Source organism: Scylla paramamosain, chromosome 24 (assembly GCF_035594125.1).
Source record: "Scylla paramamosain isolate STU-SP2022 chromosome 24, ASM3559412v1, whole genome shotgun sequence".
In the NCBI taxonomy this organism is placed as follows: domain Eukaryota; kingdom Metazoa; phylum Arthropoda; class Malacostraca; order Decapoda; family Portunidae; genus Scylla; species Scylla paramamosain.
In genome coordinates this window covers 4,591,064-4,611,715 of record NC_087174.1, presented here as the reverse complement: position 1 = coordinate 4,611,715, position 20,652 = coordinate 4,591,064, and the positions used below count along the sequence as shown (strand labels likewise).

General features: G+C 38.6%; 2 protein-coding genes across 11 annotated transcripts in view; one reads left to right on the top strand and one right to left on the bottom strand.

The window, feature by feature from the left end:
• The first annotated feature begins 1,173 nt into the window (after window positions 1-1,173).
• Window positions 1,174-3,273, top strand: LOC135112614 (glucoside xylosyltransferase 1-like). The gene is made up of 2 exons (XM_064027142.1): window positions 1,174-2,555; window positions 3,037-3,273. Exons 1-2 carry the CDS (start codon window positions 1,551-1,553, stop codon window positions 3,220-3,222), a joined length of 1,191 nt encoding a protein of 396 aa, XP_063883212.1. The 5' UTR covers window positions 1,174-1,550; the 3' UTR covers window positions 3,223-3,273.
• Window positions 3,274-6,879: 3,606 nt separating this feature from the next.
• Window positions 6,880-20,652, bottom strand: part of LOC135112612 (SLIT-ROBO Rho GTPase-activating protein 1-like) — a 126,133-nt gene continuing 112,360 nt past the window's right edge. For 9 of the 10 annotated variants that reach the window (XM_064027132.1, XM_064027135.1, XM_064027129.1 and 6 more), the window contains 4 exons: window positions 19,861-20,041; window positions 19,253-19,442; window positions 18,721-18,954; window positions 6,880-11,581 (listed from right to left, as the gene is read on the bottom strand). In XM_064027132.1, coding sequence (XP_063883202.1) covers window positions 10,451-11,581; window positions 18,721-18,954; window positions 19,253-19,442; window positions 19,861-20,041 — 1,736 coding nt within the window. In that variant the 3' untranslated portion in view covers window positions 6,880-10,450. The remainder of the gene's footprint in view (window positions 11,582-18,720; window positions 18,955-19,252; window positions 19,443-19,860; window positions 20,042-20,652) is intronic. The other variant, XM_064027139.1, reaches the window with a different exon arrangement.

The following is a 20,652-nucleotide window of genomic DNA, read 5'->3' as shown; positions in this document are numbered from 1 at the left end:
TCCAACACTTGTGGCCGACATTATAAGAACGCCTGTGGCCTTGAATATACTGTGAAAGGGAGGAACACATATTGGAAGTATCTAGAACACGTATAATTAGTTCATGGATGTAATCTTGTGTGACAGGCGCTTTGTCAGTTTTTTGTACCAGTGCCTAAAACAATGGCTAAGAATAATGTATATCGATCTCCAAGACAAGCGTTAATTGAATAGAAAGTGGTGGTGGCCAATATATAAATGAGCTGACAGATTTTCGAAAACTGAGAAAATGCGAGAACGCTGTGGAATGAAAAAAAGGGGGGGTGAAAAATACAAATATTACTAAGAGACAAACTAATATCAAGTTTACTCATCATTAAATATGCTAATAAGTAAATAAATTCAACATATTACTGTAATGAATACACTAGAGGAAAAGGGCGTATGAATAAAAAGAAAGGAGACGGAATCACAGGTATGGTAGCGGCCCTTTCCACACGACAGGTGGAACGGAGTGTTTCGTAATGTCGCTGCAGACGTTCCCTTAGTTCAGATAACTCGAAAACTTACGAGTGACTTCTGAAATACTCCTTGCCATACTTCCTCATTTTTATTAACTGTTGATATATTCTTTGCCATAGTATCTCATTTATCCACGCACTACTAATATTCCTCCTTCTCCTCCTCCTACTACTACTACTATTCTTTGGATTAAGTATTGTAGACAAAAAGAAAGAAAATACAATAAATAGATCAATATATAAAAATAACATTACATTTTCGGTATTATGAGAACTTCCGATTTTTTTTTTTTTTGCACTGCGGATCCTGAACTCTCGCCGGGAGTTATGTAGTAGTAGTAGTAGTAGTAGTAGTAGTAGTAGTAGTAGTAGTAGTAGTAGTAGTAGTAGTAGTAGCAGCAGCAGCAGCAGCAGCAACAGCAGCAGCAGCAGCAGCAGCAGCAGCAGCAGCAGCAGCAGCGGCGGCGGCGGCGGCGACGGCGGCGATGATGATGATGATGATGATGATGATGCTGCTGCTGCTGCTGCTGCTGCTGCTGCTGCTGCTGATGATGATGATGATGATGATGATGATGATGATGATGATGATGATAATAATGATAATAATAATAATAATAACAATAATAATAATAAGAAGAAGAAGAAGAAAAAAAAAGAAGAAGAAGAAGAGGAAGATTCAGTGGCACCAGTACAGAGGAGGAAAGGAAGACAGGCGAAAATGACTTGCTGACGTGGCGCGGTTCAGTTAACTCCTACACAGACGCACACGTGTGGCAGTGTGGCGAGAGAACTCCATCAACACGGGGGTGGGAAATGGGGGGAGCAAACCGTGAAAACCAAGGAATATAATGTACAAAACGAGGGAAAAGCTTGTGCCACAACAGCAAAACCACAATATTATGTGAAAATCCGTTATTTGGAGCAGTAAAAACGTGAGGTGTGACGCATTACTGATATGAGAAATCTTAAAAGTCCGGCAAAGGAGTTGAGATACGTCACTGTGAGTCGTTGTAAAAGAACATTATCAAAGGTGGTGTATGTCGCCTTGAAATGAAAGATCTTAGTAAAGACATAACCATGAGGCGTGGCTGCAGAGTTACTGCACCACTGATCTTCGTTACATTATTTTACATAATGAGCTGCATGATTTTTCTACTTTGTCCAAAAAGCATCAAACCAAAACATGGAACCATCAATAATACATCCCAATTAATAGTATATGGCAGTCCGTCTTTGGAAGCACCCATGGTAATAGCAATCTGTCAATCCGTTCAGGGTAGCGAGGCATCGTCCAGCAACATGACACTTGATAAGAGGGTACAATCGTGGTCAAGGCAGGCCGAGCAGCTCACTACCATGCTAAAAACCTTACTTTACTTTACAAAGTCTCCACTGTGGCGCATCATTGTAATGACCGATACTCGTGACACCTTCAACAAAGTGCTCAACCTCACCACCGTCTTTTCCGGCAGCCGCCTCCTCCTGCAGCACCGGCCCATCTGGCTGCCGCGGGACGAGCCCGTCATCAAGGGACACTGGCGGCCGTGTGCGTGGGCCAAACAATTCATGGCGGAGGCGCTTCCTGACCAAGACTCGGCAGTGTACGTGGACACGGACGTGTTGTTTCTGGGCCCTGCCGAAGAGCTGTGGTGGCTGCTACACTCCATGGGTCCCCGCCAAGCCCTGGCCCTGGCCCCCGAACCTCAGTACCTACTCGACACTCCCAAGCGACCCTTCGCAGGCAGCGTGGGACTCAACACGGGCGTTATGGTGGCTAACTTGACACGTCTGCGCCAACTGCCTGGAGGAGGCTTGGGCAGCGCCATACTAAACTTTGGTGCCATTACACCGCCCCCTCGCCACGACCAGGACGCCCTCAACCATTATCTCCTACACAGACCTCACCTTCTGCTGGAGGTGACGTCACGCTGGAACTTTTCTCCCACCTGCTGCTTCCTCGAGGCGCCGCCATGTGCAGACTGCCTCTCAGCTGGCATCCTCGTGCTTCACGGCTCCGAAGCCACTTTCTTCAGAAATATTGATAGAAAATTTTTGGTTAGCACAATATACGAAATTTTTATATTATTTTCTTTCAATTTTCGTCTATCCCTTGTCATATGTAAAGTTAACCTTAAAAAAAAAAAAAGTACCGTAATGCTTTGCATCACAGCCCTCGCATGACGGGTTCATGTACAGGCCTCTTTGGTGTACCACAAGTTTTGAAACCTCATCTTTCATTATTAGTTGATGTGATCTAGCAATGAGATGTTTAGTTGAATTTTAAATGTTTTAAATGTTTAAATCTTCTGGATTATGACGAATTATAATATGTCAGCTGGTCGTCACTAAAACAAGGTGACCCACTTAAGGTGTAATAACTAACAATGTGATGTATGGCTAAATTTCAAGAGTTAATGAAGCTTAGAAACCCGCCATCCGAGATCTGCGATACTTTCGCAGTACGGGAAATGGTAACCGTGTATGGAGAATTATGTGCACAGGATATTGGAAAACTAATAGTGCACTTGCTTTTCAGTTGGTATATTCCACCATGGCCGCTTTGAGACTTGAAGATAGTCCTCGACTTCTGCTAGCAGGACTAACGTGGCGCTTGGCGATGCTTGATGCATGGAGCCACGACTACATTTGCAGTAATTACACTAACTTTAATCAGGGCCTCACTCTGGCACTTAGTGACGCAGCAGTTTCTTGCAGTAATTAAAGGCAATAAAAATTCCTGTAAAGAACCTAACTTCAATTACATTTGATAAGTTTATGATATATATATATATATATATATATATATATATATATATATATATATATATATATATATATATATATATATATATATATATATATATATATATATATATATATATATATATATATATATATATATATATATATATATATATATATATATATATATATATATATATATATATATATTTCTTTTTTTTTTTTATGTAGGAAGGACACTGGCCAAGGGCAACAAAAATCTAATAAAAAAGATGCCCACTGAAATGCCAGTCCCATAAAAGGGTCAAAGCAGTGGTCAAAAATTAATGAATAAGTGTCTTGAAACCTCCCTCTTGAAGGAATTCAAGTCATAGGAAGGTGGAAATACAGAAGCAGGCAGGGAGTTCCAGAGTTTACCAGAGAAAGGGATGAATGATTGAGAATACTGGTTAACTCTTTCGTTAGAGAGGTGGACAGAATAGGGGTGAGAGAAAGAAGAAAGTCTTGTGCAGCGAGGCCGTGGGAGGAGGGGAGGCATGCAGTTAGCAAGATCAGAAGAGCAGTTAGCATGAAAATAGCGATAGAAGACAGCTAGATATGCAACATTGCGGCGGTGAGAGAGAGGCTGAAGACAGTCAGTTAGAGGAGAGGAGTTGATGAGACGAAAAGCTTTTGATTCCACCCTGTCTAGAAGAGCAGTATGAGTGGAACCCCCCCAGACATGTGAAGCATACTCTATACATGGACGGATAAGGCCCTTGTACAGAGTTAGCAGCTGGGGGGGTGAGAAAAACTGGCGGAGACGTCTCAGAACACCTAACTTCATAGAAGCTGTTTTAGCTAGAGATGAGATGTGAAGTTTCCAGTTCAGATTATAAGTAAAGGACAGACTGAGGATGTTCAGTGTAGAAGAGGGGGACAGTTGAGTGTCATTGAAGAAGAGGGGATTGTTGTCTGGAAAGTTGTGTCGAGTTGATAGATGAAGGAATTGAGTTTTTGAGGCATTGAACAATACCAAGTTTGCTCTGCCCCAATCAGAAATTTTAGAAAGATCAGAAGTCAAGCGTTCTGTGGCTTCCCTGCGTGATATGTTTACCTCCTGAAGGGTTGGACGTCTATGAAAAGATGTGGAAAAGTGCAGGATGATATCATCAGCATAGGAGTGGATAGGACAAGAAGTTTGGTTTAGAAGATCATTAATGAATAATATGAAGAGAGTGGGTGTCAGGACAGAACGCTGAGGAACACCACTGTTAATAGATTTAGGAGAAGAACAGTGACCGTCTACCACAGCAGCAATAGAACGGTCAGAAAGGAAACTTGAGATGAAGTTACAGAGAGAAGGATAGAAACCGTAGGAGGGTAGTTTGGAAATCAAAGCTTTGTGCCAGACTCTATCAAAAGCTTTTGATATGTCCAAGGCAACAGCAAAAGTTTCACCAAAATCTCTAAAAGAGGATGACCAAGACTCAGTAAGGAAAACCAGAAGATCACCAGTAGAGCGGCCTTGACGGAACCCATACTGGCGATCAGATAGAAGGTTGTAAAGTGATAGATGTTTAAGAATCTTCCTGTTGAGGATAGATTCAAAAACTTTAGATAGGCAGGAAATTAAAGCAATAGAACGGTAGTTTGAGGGATTAGAACGGTCACCCTTTTTAGGAACAGGTTGAATGTAGGCAAACTTCCAGCAAGAAGGAAAGGTAGATGTTGACAGACAGAGCTGAAAGGGTTCGACTAGGCAAGGTGCAAGCACGGAGGCACAGTTTCGGAGAACAATAGGAGGGACCCCATCAGGTCCATAAGCCTTCCGAGGGTTTAGGCCAGCGAGGGCATGGAAAACATCAATGCGAAGAATTTTAATACGTGGCATGAAGTAGTCAGAGGGTGGAGGAGAGGGAGGAACAAGCCCAGAATCGTCCAAGGTAGAGTTTTTAGCAAAGGTTTGAGCAAAGAGTTCAGCTTTAGAAATAGATGTGATAGCAGTGGTGCCATCTGGTTGAAATAGAGGAGGGAAAGAAGAAGAAGCAAAGTTATTGGAGATATTTTTGGCTAGATGCCAGAAATCACGAGGGGATTTAGATCTTGAAAGGTTTTGACATTTTCTGTTAATGAAGGAGTTTTTGGCTAGTTGGAGAACAGACTTGGCATGGTTCCGGGCAGAAATATAAAGTGCATGAGATTCTGGTGATGGAAGGCTTAAGTACCTTTTGTGGGCCACCTCTCTATCATGTATAGCACGAGAACAAGCTGTGTTAAACCAAGGTTTAGAAGGTTTAGGATGAAAAAAAGAGAGTAATGTATGCCTCCATGCCAGACACTATCACCTCTGTTATGCGCTCAGCACACAAAGACGGGTCTCTGACACGGAAGCAGTAGTCATTCCAAGGAAAATCAGCAAAATACCTCCTCAGGTCCCCCCAACTAGCAGAGGCAAAACGCCAGAGGCACCTTCGCTTAGGGGGATCCTGAGGAGGGATTGGAGTGATAGGACAAGATAAAGATATGAGATTGTGATCGGAGGAGCCCAACGGAGAAGAAAGGGTGACAGCATAAGCAGAAGGATTAGAGGTCAGGGAAAGGTCAAGAATGTTGGGCGTATCTCCAAGACGGTCAGGAATACGAGTAGGGTGTTGCACCAATTGCTCTAGGTCATGGAGGATAGCAAAGTTGTAGGCTAGTTCACCAGGATGGTCAGTGAAGGGAGAGGAAAGCCAAAGCTGGTGGTGAACATTGAAGTCTCCAAGAATGGAGATCTCTGCAAAAGGGAAGAGGGTCAGAATGTGCTCCACTTTGGAAGTTAAGTAGTCAAAGAATTTCTTATAATCAGAGGAGTTAGGTGAGAGGTATACAGCACAGATAAATTTAGTATGAGAGTGACTCTAGTCGTAGCCAGATGGTGGAAAACTCGGAAGATTCAAGAGCGTGGGCACGAGAGCAGGTTAAGTCATTGCGCACATAAACGCAGCATCCAGCTTTGGATCGAAAATGAGGATAGAGAAAGTAGGAGGGAACAGAAAAGGGGCTACTGTCAGTTGCCTCAGACACCTGAGTTTCAGTGAGGAAAAGAAGATGAGGTTTAGAAGAGGAGAGGTGGTGTTCTACAGATTGAAAATTAGATCTTAGACCGCGAATGTTGCAGAGGTTAATGAAGAAAAAGTTGAGGGGGGTGTCAATACACTTAGGGTCGTCGACAGAAAGGCAGTCCGACCTGGGGACATTTATAGTCCCCTCCCCAGATGGGGACTCCGAGGCTGGTGTAGGAGTCGCCATGATGATTTTAAAATTTTTGAGTTAAGTGTGTTATTAGGTGCTTGTAGTTTTGTGTGGAGGAAGAGAGTTTATATATATATATATATATATATATATATATATATATATATATATATATATATATATATATATATATATATATATATATATATATTACACACACACACACACTTTTTTTTCTTATAATGACATTCACAGCCTATCCAATTATATTTTCAAGCTAAGCAGACTACATTTGCCCTTGCTCATAATGAATGTCTGGCTGACCATAATGGTAACTGGACAGATTGACTTCCCAGAGTGTGTTCTCACTCAGTCTCAATGATCACGTGCAATCCAAATAATGTGGGAAATAATAATGCCCTTACTTTCAAAATATTGTATTATTTTGTAACACTGCAAGTAAAATAGTACAATTTAAGGCTTGTAGTCTCGTAACGAAAATATGATGAGACAACAAGTTAGGAAAGAAGCAAATAGAACATGAACAAAAATAGGCTTTCCCAGACACAAGGGCGACACCACTTCACACAATACACCATTCAACAATTTATCTTGCACTGTCAACATGGCAAGCCTTATGTTTGAATGTATCACTCACTGTAACATTAACACACATCACAAACTTTTTATCATGTTACACTGCAAATGCTGTATCTTGCTCATCACATTCATCTTGCAATGATATGCCAATTCTTACAAGAATACATGCTGTGAAACACTAACATATCTCATCCTTTATTTAAAGTACGTGTTGTGGAAGATTTTCTCACCATGACAATCTCTTCTTATTGATAGTTGCATTCTCTCTTGAAATTTGTTGATAAAAAAAAAAAATAATAAAAAATAAATAAATAATAAAGTACATAAAATGTCAACTCAATTTCAAACACACAGAACTTGTCCACCATGCTATTGACACACACACACACACACACACACACACACACACACACACACACACACACACACACACACAAGAACTATACATATATATGTGATTAAATTAATCTGGAAAATTCAAATGCAAACAAAATGCAGAGAGAGAGACCTTACTGGTTTTCAAAGTAAGTCAACTCGCATACAGAGCAAGTGACATCATACATGACTAAAAGTTCATTCACTGTGCTGAAGGAGAATTAATTGCTGCAGCCTGCAGTACATAAATCACCATTCTTTGTTCTGTCATTATATATATATATATATATATATATATATATATATATATATATATATATATATATATATATATATATATATATATATATATATATATATATAATATATATATATATATATATATGCACACACACACACACACACACACACACACTAAAGGCTAATTCTGCAGTGATTGTAATTTAACTTTTAGCGACACTAACAAGTTTTACACAAATTTATACTTCAATATCTCATATATTGTTATCAGTATGTACATGAACCATCTATAACTCATTCAGATCCATCCATTAACTATTTATAGAGAGGTTGATTTATATGTATACTTAACTTGGGCAGTACTAAACGTCCATGAGTACTTGTTCACATAACATGGCTAAACATGCATATCTTTATCAGAATACTACTTAGATATATGGTACTTTTGACATTTTCAACAAACTAAAAATGTTTCAAACACTTCAGAATATTTGTCCTATACCTGACTTGGATAAAAATGAATTTGATAATAAAATAAGAGCAATAAATTATATTTCTGAATAAAAAAAAATATTTCTAAGATTTTAAGTCAGTTCAAGTTTTCACTAGAGTAACATTTACAGTAAAAGTGACCAGAAACCACAGTTCCTACCAAACAAGGCAGGTACTGTATAACCACCTAATAAAATGGCAAACAAGTTGCAAACTTTTGTTATTTCAAAATATAATATGGAGCCATAAATGGATAACAAAGACATTTTCTTCCATATCAGTATAAAGAATTCATCAAGCTTTCCTTTGAATAGACTGCTTGCACACGCATTTCTCGCCAGTCTTGTTACCACACCAGGTTTCATGAGTACTTCCTCATGGGAAATTTCTGTTGCACTCTACACGATGCTTGAAACACATTTAGCAAGTTTGTGATATATATATATATATATATATATATATATATATATATATATATATATATATATATATATATATATATATATATATATATATATATATATATATATATATATGATTTGTGATGAGCATACACACTAGCCACCAAAAATTCTCTCCACAACCATGATTGGGTTCACGGCAATGACCTTCCTCAGCTGTGTGCCCTTGTGTCATGGGTTGTGGACATGGGAGAAATTATACATGTATTTACATTATAGGAGTTTCAGGTCTAAAATTCAATAATCCACAAGTGGACCTCTTAAATCCACAGGCTGCTAGAGTGGAAAGAATAACGTTTCTGTCACTACAGTTATCGTATAGGAAAATAAGCACTTAGCAGATTGGTCCTTTATCATGTATCACATAATTGTGCTTCATGCTTCACTATAAACTATTCACTTACATCTTAATCGTTTGGTATGTTTACAAACATGAGTAGGATGAGCAGTTTCCTGGAATTTCAATAAGCTCAAGTATGAAGCGTTTTGGCATTCCTGGTGCAGCACTGTGCAGTGGACTGCTCCTTGTCAACACAACTCGAGCTCGCTCACTCACCATTCTCACCCAGTGTATGTACAGGAATGGTTTGTCAAAGTTTACACTATATTGAGCCCTTCCCTAAATTCCCACCCCCCTTTTTTTTTTCTGTCAGTTCCCCACATCCTACTGTGGGGATCATATTCTTTATCATTTCATCACCACAAAAGCACCATTCAATATCAGTATTAACACCATCTGGTATAAAGCACTTCAGTCTGTATATAATTTCTGTAAGAAAATATTCCATTCCCATTTGGACAGGCGCTGTTCTGAAGTTTCTACACACTGCTGGGGTTACTTAATACCCAAACTGTTGTCCCACTGACTAGGTTAGTACCTTCCAGATGGTGCAATCAAGTGCACATGATGATTATCCAGTCTAAAAATGCAATGAACACACACACTAGATAGTTTACACACACATACATACATACATCCATATGTAATTTTAGTGGACTTGAACTATGAATTTAATACTGATGTAAATTTTTGCTGAATTCTTCATTTCAGCTCCACAACACTGACAGATAAATTGGCCTTGATTACCCTTCTCGTGGTTTTCTTGCTAGTGACCTAACCAACCAACCTTAATACATACTGACTAAAGGCTGAAGATGTCACCAATACTGCTTAGAGTAAAAGAAATGCCATTGGAAGAATCATTTCCTTGCCCTTGCACCATGACCTTGAGCAATTTGTTCACCTCATCCAAGCAGGCATTACATGTGCCATGCTGGTGACCCTCTGCTGTCTGGTTCTCACTACATTCTATACAGTATCAATTCTTGCCAATACACCATTACTAATCAGTTGAACAGTATTTGAAGGGAATACTTGATAACAATTTTAAGTTACACAAGGCATTGTATCTAACTCCTGCCAGGTCAGCACAATATACAATGGTATATTCTGTCCCCCATTATGAGGTACAGTAATAGAAGTTTCATTCACAGTAAATAAGGTTCATCTACAAAGATATGCTTAATGCTAAAACTTTAACTAGAATTTTCTGGAACTGAGATTGTCATATTATACAAAGAAAATTGTCAATGGATATAAATTAGGCATCCTATGGGAGAAGGGGAAGGGAATGTTCCCTCACATCCACTCTCTAGCAAAACAAAACAATTTCCATATGTGGTAAAAGCCACATTATTACTTAATCATATTCAAATTCACAAATGTTACTGAATACAACATTATTTTTCAATGTCTGATTCATATGTAGCCAATTCTACAAAAGAAAGTAAAACCATGCCTTCTTTGCTCTTGCAACTAATAACTTATTTTGATGGTTCAGGTTCAGGTGATCCTCTTGTTAATGAAGGCTTCTTGAGAACAGATGGTTTTGCTCGAACACGTGGCTTAGAAGCTGACCCTGTCCCACCTGTTGATAATGCCACTGCTTCTAGGTACCTTGCTGCCAATTTTGGGGTGGAAGGTGCAGGTCCCTCTGGTGGCCTATCTGAGGCTGACCTGATTTCCACCCGCACCTCAGAGGATACTTTACGTTCACTTCGCACCTCTGAGTCCACAGTTTGCATGGCAGGATCTAAAGCACGAACAATGCTTGAGACTGAAACAGGTTCTTCTGCCTCCGTTATCCTTAACTCTGTAGCCTCAGTGTTCCTTTGAGCTAAACTGAGAGAGGGAGTTAATTTGTGTGCAATAAAAGTCTGTGTCTGAGCATCAGTACTGTAACTCCCAAAAGTCTTTAGGGCTGGTGTTTTCTTCAGTGTGTTCAAATTTTGTTTAGCAAATACTTCACCACCAGTCATGTCTGGAGACTGTGTGCCTGGTGATGACCCCCCCGATGAGGAAGAACTATCATAACTCTGACTTTCACGAGTAAGGTAGGGGCGTCGTATCCTAGTGAGGCCACCATGCTCCTTTGGGGAAGACGATAGTGGTGTAACTGGAAGATCCATCACCAAATCAGGAGCTCCAGCGGCTGGTTTCAACTTAGCCCGTCGCTCCAAGAATGTGCGAGGCGAGGGTGAAGAGTGATTGAGCCGCTCTTCTGAACTACTCGATGACAAATTGGAGCTTTGGGAGGGACACCTAGGCCTCTGCTCCCACTGGCCCCCAATTCCACGCTCTCCTGTGTCATCATGAACTTCTAACATGCTGTGAGAAAGTGGCCCCCGGATTGCCGAGTCACCACTGGTAGAGGAATTTATCATGCTGGAGCTTAACTGCTCCAGGTCTTTGCCCTTCGGAGACTCCTCCATCTGGGCTTTTTCATTTGCTTCCTCCACCAGTGCAGGGGCCACAGACTGGGTCACCGGCTCAAGGAGGGGGCAGGAGGGATGCTGGGTGGGTTGGGGGGAAGAGGGGGAGGAGGTGGCAGCACCTCCACCTTCACCCTGCATGGAGACCTGCAGAGAGCATTCACTACCGACGAAGAGTCTCTCCTGTAGGGCAGAAGAAAATACACTTTTGTTAGAAAAGACTGTTACAGCAAGATATGAATTTTCCTTTTGTACAATCTCTATATGTGCATCTCCATCAGCACTCTGTAGATAGATAAATTTTATCATGAGAGAAATATACTAATGTCAAATCTGCAATAATAAGTCTACAACCCAGTGAAGAGAATGTCACAAATAAACTACCAAAACTTGTATTTATTCCATAAATCTGTTGAATATATCAATATCCCTGATTATTCAGCCATGGGATTTGAGAGAGAATAGGATGTGTAAAATTACAGTTAACAGTAAAATAAGTGATGCACAAAATATACAGTAAAGTTTGCTTCAGCAGCATAGTTGACAATTTCAAAATGAAAAATTCTTTGATAGTTTGCAAGGATGAATGAAAATATTAGACCAAATGTTATATAATAAAAGTCAAACCATACTGAAGGTATTATTCACTTAAGATGTAAACATGTTATGTATAAAGAATTACCTGAAAATTTTGGAATAATATTGAAGTATACAGATGAAAAAGCTGAACTATGAAGCAAATGATACAAGATTAATGCAGCTCAATAGATTTTTCTTCTGATGTAAAACAGCATATAGAACTTCTTTAATTTTATTCACTATAGTCTGCTTTGGAAAACAGTAAGACACTCAAGCATTCTTAAAATTTGTCTAGGAAAGAAAGACAAATATAAGAGGATGCTCTGGCACATAAACTTAACAGCATTTTTCTTTGTTTCATCTTAAATGGGCAGACATTTTCATTGTGGTATCATCATCTCACTGATCTTGAACCAAGTTCCATTTCTTCATAACGTATTTTACTCTTCCAAGTGTAGCATTAGACATACTATTCAAACTTACTTGAAAATATTACTCATTAACTCAGACAAAAATTCACATAGATACTTAACCAGAAATGACACTAGACATCTTCATAAGGAATATGCACAGGAAAAATTAAAATCAACTTCATCCACTAAGGCTTCCTGTCTATGATTAATATAATCCACAAGGAGGGGGGAGTGAAATTACTGTATGTTAACTGAATCCCAGAGAGGATTAAATTTTAGCATGAAGAAGCTGAAACACTGGGACTAGTACCTTTTCAGAAAATATTTGTCAAAATAATTCTAATATGTTTTGGGATACAGTACCAGAAACATAGTAACAGAAATGATAGCTCGATAAATATGGAATATTTTCTAGTAATGTAATGCACCCACACACACAAATACACTCTTTCAACAAGAACATGAAATAAAAGACACAAGCATGAGCACAGGTTGATGTAGTGATGACTTCATCTGCTCAAGGTAACTGAAAGCAAGGATCAAATTAGGGCAAATCAGTGTAGGCACCCAGCACCACCTCAACAAGCTGCAGCGCTACTAGCACCAGCATACCTTACAGGGAAAATATCTGGGAATAACTACATAAAGTATCCAAATGCATTAATAGACCTGACAAAAGCTACAGAGGTACTACTCATTTCATATCACAAATTACCTAATACTTAAATTAAGTCAGAGAGAGAGAGAGAAAAAACAGATTACGTCATTCACATACACTCATGGATACTGAACCACGGCCAAACAACTAGTGTACAGTTAATCCATAGCAATTTTTCCTCATTAGTTAATGGTACTTTGTAGATTAATTGACCTTGGTCACCTCGGATGTGTCCAACAATTGGAAGGAACACTGTCAATCATGGTTTTCCTAATGGGTAATGTATACCACTTAAAAAATGTAAGGTTATCTTCAAACTATTTTGACTTTGTTTTCTACATCATTGTTCATAATACTTTTAGACAGTTTAGGAGTTCTTGATTACTCTATTGCAATGCAGCTTATTTAGCAGCAAAAATGTCAGCTCTTAAATAGCACATTTATATGATAGTCAACATTCAACACCTTTAATGAGGAATTTGGCCAACAGTACTTTGTGTACAAGGAGATAAAAACTGCAAGGCAGAAAGAAGTAAGATTAAGATCCAAGATATATGTATATTCAAAGAGAGAGGTGATGAAAAAGACACCTATGACAAATGTAGAAATGAAAGTATCTTTGAATACAACAAGCCCTCCCTCATGTATGTGAGTTGGCAGCCATTATGGGACCAGAACATGAAATAAATGAAGACACAAGAATAATAAAAAAATGAGTAAATAAATAAACAAAGTGTAAGAATTACACATTTACTTAAGTATTCATGATGATGATGATGATGATGATGATGAAAACAATAATGATAACAACAACTTCTCAAATATTCACTTTGATAAAATCATAAAGTAATTCACAAATAAGACAAACAATGAAAAGTTAGAAGCAGCCATAGTTAACACAAAAGACTCATGCCAAAATCATCACTCAAAGGATCAGTCTCGGCTGGGCCTAGGTAATGGTCCGCAGGTGACTGAGGCCATTTGATCTACTACCTAAAAAACGTGGAGCATCTGGTTTTCCCAGTGGTCACCCATCTGAGTACTAACCAGACCGAATGTTGGGAAACTTCGCTGAATGGACGAGAGGCAGATCTTTCATCGTGGTATGGTCGTGGACCACTTTCATTCTGTGCCATCATATTTTCTACTATATTCAGCCAAGCATCAATCCAGATGCAAAACTCCCTCCTGTACACAAAGTAATTTAAAGGCTGAATGAGTGTATGTGTATATTAACTTTAATGACCCATAGTTGAATAACTATTCCTCCTAAAATATGCAACACGTATTCATTTCAGGTTTCTGACTGATCTACTGTCCTATACCATTACTGCCTCCTAAAGTGCACACACACACACACACACACACACACACACACACACACACACACACACACACACACACACACACACAGGTCTGAGATTAACTTTTCTTTAATACATAAAAGAACTACATCATTCAAAAGCTGAATTCATCACTCAGCACTTTTAACTTCTGGAATCTAAGACAAGTAACTTCCTTCAATTTCTTGACAGAGGCAGTGAGGTGTAATGCAATGGCTTGAATCCAAACCATCACAAAAACAATAAAAAACTGAGTGTCCATGTGTGATGAGACAAGCAGTGGAGAACCACTGTTGAATGAAAATAAATCACACACAGTAAGAGGAGTAGGGACAAGAGTTGTCAGGGGCTTACCTGCATCAGCTGAAACTGACCTGTATAAGCATAACTTTTCAGTATAAAAAAAAAAAAAAAAAAAAAAAACAAGTGGGTGGTGGTTTAGACCAGAATCTCATTGTTTCAAAGCCTCTGTCAGAGAGCTCCAAGGAAAATATTTGTCTTAATCTCAACAATTAAGAGCACAGAAAGCAGAGTTGACTGCATTTGTGCATGTGGGTGTGACTTCCCACTAATGTTTTTTAAAGAGTTGGGAAAAGAGAGAGAGAGAGAGAGAGAGAGAGAGAGAGAGAGAGAGAGAGAGAGAGAGAGAGAGAGAGAGAGAGAGAGAGAGAGAGAGAGAGAGAGAGAGAGAGAGAGAGAGAGAGAGAGAGAGAGAGAGAGAGAGAGAGAGAGAGAGAGAGAGAGAGAGAGAAACATTAGATAAATAATAAATAAATAAAATAAATAAATAAATAAAAACATGAACAAATAAATAAGACAGCACACACACACACACACACACACACACACACACACACACACACACTTTCTATTTTTAGCTTTTCAATCACCTCAGTTACACCATAAACTCTTGCTGCTTTTTGGAAATCCAACTTAAATTTCCCTTTTGATGACTCACATTATATTAAATTATGAAGATCCTTCATTTCTGCTTCTTAGGCAGGTAAATGATCAAGTTTCTTAGATGCATAATTAGGGTATACCTTGAACCAACAACAACCAGCCAGTAGGGCTGTTACCTGTGGATTTGCTCAAACAGGTACTTGAAAAAATAAAGCAGTACTACACATGCCAAAAGCTGAGGCAAAAAAGACGATAGCACATGTTAGTAATTTTTTAGTTATTCATTTAAAAAATATTCTTTATACTATATGACTTGACCCCTTATCCCCCATATGAGATACTCACAAACTAGTAGACTAATTGCAATTATGTCTTGTACTTTGTTAATATAGAATCAACTGAGCTATACACTGCTTGTAGTATAATAACTTATGGAACCAATTAATAGCACCACGAATTCAATCCACATCTTATACCACCATAAGAAAATTGCCCTAAGCAGAGAAGGTATATAAGAAACAGGAAGTGATCTGTCAAATGGAACACCAAAAGAGGGAGTATGAAGACTGTCCATAAGAGTTAATGCTTAATGAATACTTAAACAGAGACTATTCAAATTCATCAATACAAAAACAATAACCGTCACCTTCAGCACTCTCTTGCATAGAGTTGCTAATATCTAGGTGAATACTGAAAAGGCAAATAGTAAACTGTACTCTTCTACAGCCCACACCTCTAATCACTCAGCTATCTCCCTTTGAGGGGATTTCTTCTTTATAGGGTAGATAGATTTTTAAATAGTACACAAATCTTGCTGTTATCAATTTCTGTGGATTGGGGAAATCATCCAGTATTCAAGACAACAGTTTCTGTGGATTGGGGAAATCAACCAGTATTCAAAACAATCAAGAAGGATTAATCACATAGGTATTTAATCAGGTTCATAAGCCAAGCAACCATGTCAACACTAGCAACTCTGAGCAACTCTACAATGAAGTGTTGTTTTTCACCATCTCCACTTTTCTACATCAAGTTTCAAAGACTCAAAAAATCAAGCAGCACGTCATCCATGCATCCTCACTGTTAGGAAAGGTATAAGAAAATAGGATTTTCATCACTCTAGGTGAACTCAAGGACAAGACTATATGAAACATAGGACACCAATCCTTATGCTCAATACCCATTGCATATCAGTAAATTTATACCCCTCTCCTTGAATAATAGAATTTAAATGCTACTAACTATATAGTGATATGTTTGAAGAAACAAAAGGTAAAATATAAATATGCATTCCTAGGTGAAGCAGTAACATAATAGGGGAAAAGAGGTCAATTATATCAAGCCAAACACTAAGCTTGTACTCTGATGTGCAGCACTGCATTACTGTAAAGTCAAAAAAAATCTCAATTTTCTGATCCTTTGTAACTTGTTTGAATTTTTTGATAGCAGGGCTTCACAGGTACAAAAGTACTTCTCAAAAGTCATCACCACCACCTCTCATACTAATGCACATGCCCTCCACTTACACTATCTTGTTCCTTTCTTTTCCTTTCCATCACACTGCATGTCTATCAGCCCTCCACTACACCCCACCTAAAATGTCCTGCTCCACAAACACAGTTCCATTCAGTCCACACAGTCATTTCACTCCAGAGACAAGTAACTAAATCTTTTCCTACTAAATCTTATAGGAACATGAATTTTTTTCATTAAATAATTAGGTTAAGATGTGAACTAATGAATGTGAAAATTTTACAGAGGTGACTTCAAGCAGTAATCTTTGTTAATAAAATGCAATATAGAACAATAAAGTTATGAATAAGAAGCAAGACATGAGTTAAGTAAGTCATGAATAAGTCAGATACTCCTTACTTTTTCATTAGATGGACTTGTTATTATATTACACAATAACCCTAAAGCTATAAGCATAATTCTTATTCTATATTTAGGGGCTGATTTTATAAGAAAATGTAAAGACACTCATCTAACATGGAGGGAAGGGGATATGCATAATCACAAGACATTATCACATCTATTATAATACAATCATGAGAGCAAGAGGAATATGGTGGCGTAGTTTGGGGAAGAGGGGAATGGGTGGACTAAAGATAATAAATACGTCTAAAGATAATATGTATGAATATTTAAGTATTGTAGATTGTTTTTTGCATTATTGACAAACAATCATAAATCTGGATTTGTAAACATCAATTTGTTGAATGGCTAGATAAGGGATTGTGGAGGGTTGTGGTATCTTGCCAAGCATATGCTGGGTGACAGACACTAGTTTGCTAAACAGTGATAGGCAAAAGATAAATAAATTATTAAAACGGCATTTCAGTAATCAGATGCCCAGAAAATACATCGCTAAAGATCAAGAGTGAGAGGAGTAGGATATTGCAGCTACAGGAGCAGTGTGGTCAAGCTGGACATGCAGGCTTCACAGGAGGTAGGCTTGTATTGTACACAGCTTGGGCTCACTCCAATAACATAATGGAACAACCTGCGATAGTCACCCTTGTACAGAACAAGAGCAAAGGCTTTCTCCACTAGTCTCAAAAGCAGAATACTAGCCTTGGTGAAGTATCTCAAGGAGGAAATTCCAGAACTAACTTTGATATTCCATCACAGAACTGTTTTGAATGCATGATGAATTGAATGTTGCTTAACCTTTGTTACTTTACTAATATAAAAGGTTGTCAATACCAAAGAATGTTCTGGACATTACAAATGAGGTTGACATATCGCAGATTACATCACCTTGACTCTCTCCTGCCAATATAGCCAAATTTTGAAATTTTGCTTCTGCTGCACATAGGTGTAAATCAAGAGTAAATTAGCAAAAACATAAATTATTATATGACAGCTCTTTCCAATGATTCTGGTAAAAACAAAGGTATTAATGTAACCCAGGAAAACTTTCACTTTTCATATATAATAGTTGTTCATAAAGTTATCAGATAAACCAAAAAACTTTGACGAGTTTCTCAAAAAACAAATCACACCAATGTCAGTATGAGAAAAAAAATGCAATAAATAAATAAATAAATAAAAAAAAATGCAATAATCAAAAGTCAAAAGACATCATTAGTAAATTACCACTACTGTTGATTAGTTATATCACAAAATTATGCAATCTCTGGAGTTATTATCTCCTTCCCAAGACAAGTGGGGTTGTAGCTTCTCCTTGGCCAAAGGAAGTTAAATTTTGAGGGCACAGAATGGCCACATAAAATGCCAAGGGGAGCTATTATATAACTTTTACGTCTGCTCTCAGCAAACCTCAGTCTGGTCTATGGGACTCTGATTCCCTCTAATATATTGCATGATTCCCAACTCTATATTTGATCTAGTAATTGAACTAAAGTAAAAATAATAACCCAAAGAACTCAAGAAAACTGCCCAACACACCAACTATGCTGTTACCTCCTCCTGGACAGACACGATACTCGACACATCTGAGAGGGAGAGACAAGCCCCATGTTGCAGGGAGTGTGGGGGGGTGGGGGAGTGGGAGGCCTGCCCTGGGGTGCTGGGCAGCGGAGAGGTGGAGCGGCCCCCGTCAGCTTGTGCCCCGTCTGACACCCCGCCAGAGTCCAGCCCGAGCGAGGAGGAGGCTCCTCCCAGGCCATCGCGACTCACTGGGCTGGCACACGAGTCCTGGGGTGATAATAAAAGTGCTGGCGATTCTGTGCATCAAAACATCATACACGTGACAAGATAGGAAATAAATATTTCCCGTTTTGTCATGAATATGACATTGTGGCAGTATTTAACTTTTATTATCACGTTCCTCACTGTTCTGTTGTTCTTTTACTTGTCATGCTCAAGCCCTGCCAGCGCAAAAGCCAGTGACTGCAGTACTGACCTAGATTAATCACACCACAACAGAAGCCAAAAGCCTGTTATGTTCACTTTATTTGAGTACCACAGCCTCAAGGTTAGCAATGGGACATACCTGACTCTGCATTGATGCTGGAGAAGGTGAGAGGGGAGCCTGGGCAGCTCCATTGTGTGCAGTGGGTTTTATCACCCCTTCTGAGGACTGTTGGGTGGAAGATGACAGGATGGACTCGGAGGATGAAGATGCACGCCTTCGTAGCTGTTCTGCTGCACCTCGATCACTCAGACGATCTTTGTCCTCGTCCCTAAGAAATTGAATGAAATAGAACCATAATGTGATAACTGTTTCCTCTTGGCTGAAAATTTACCTGAAATCCCTCAGGTGTGAGTGAGCATACTAACTACTATGCCACTATTTAGAAGGTGTTTCCATCTTTTGTCTTTATAACTCAGTGTCATTTGTCATTATCTTTAGCTTCTGACAGTCTCAACCATAATCCCATTAATGTGTCACTGTCAATACAGACTATATCACTATCAGTGTTCATTATGTAGTGAGCAGGTTCATTTGCAACACTGCCCTCTTTGTTATCATCAAGCCCATCACTAACAACACTAACATAACAATAATAAATATCAGCAAAACTGGTGGTGCTGGTACATTTTTTCTTGACACCTTTTCTAAACACCTGAATTCAATGAAAACTTTAATAAAAAACACACCTGATTTTTAGAAGGATGTACTTGTCAGGGATGAGGCCTTGCTTGCCCTGGAATGAGCCGCGCCACCAGTCGCTGGACACCTGGGAGTGCAGCACCAGCACGTCTCCTTTGTTGAAGCTCAACTCTCGCTCAGACCGAGCCAAGAAGTCAAATTGTGCTATGGCTTCTAAAATTTCGCTTTCTGTTTGAAAGAATAATTATAAATGAAATTTTGAAGCTTAACCAATCTTTGTGATTAATGATTAATCTTTGAAAAATGCACTTCTGTACAACTTTTTTCTTTAATAAGAAAATTACAACCACTGTAAAGATGTAAAAGTAAAAATATATATTAGACATTGTGATAACTTCGCTTGGGACTTCCAATAAATATATTTGATCATAATATAATAGTTTTTCCACAGGAGAGAAAAGACCATTACAGTTATGTACTGCTGGCAATTTACAACCATCAGTGTTTAATGGAATATTGATAAGATTTCTTAAAATACTGCTTATCAAGTCTGCATTGAGATAAAAAAAATCCACAAATCTCTGAAAAGCCAACAATAGTTGTATCTCATTGTAGGGAGAAAGCAACAAAATTTTGCTACATACTGTAACTGTTTTAACACTCTGAGACAAACAATACTGTATTATAATTCCTTTTATAGATTTATGAATATTCAATATACAATCAATATTAAAATTTAGGGCATTAAAATGGTGTTAACTTCCTCTGCATGTACAAAGAAATTAATCTGGACAACAATAATGATCTACGGGACTTCATCCAGTTTGATGGCCATGCAA

What these genes read in the sequence shown, in the direction of transcription:
- LOC135112614 (XM_064027142.1), top strand. Translation starts at nt 1,551, where the DNA reads ATGAAAGATCTTAGTAAAGACATAACCATGAGGCGTGGCTGCAGAGTT. An exon ending in ATATTGATAGAAAATTTTTG is followed by an intron (nt 2,556 to 3,036) that starts GTTAGCACAATA and finishes CTTGCTTTTCAG; the next exon opens with TTGGTATATTCCACCATGGC.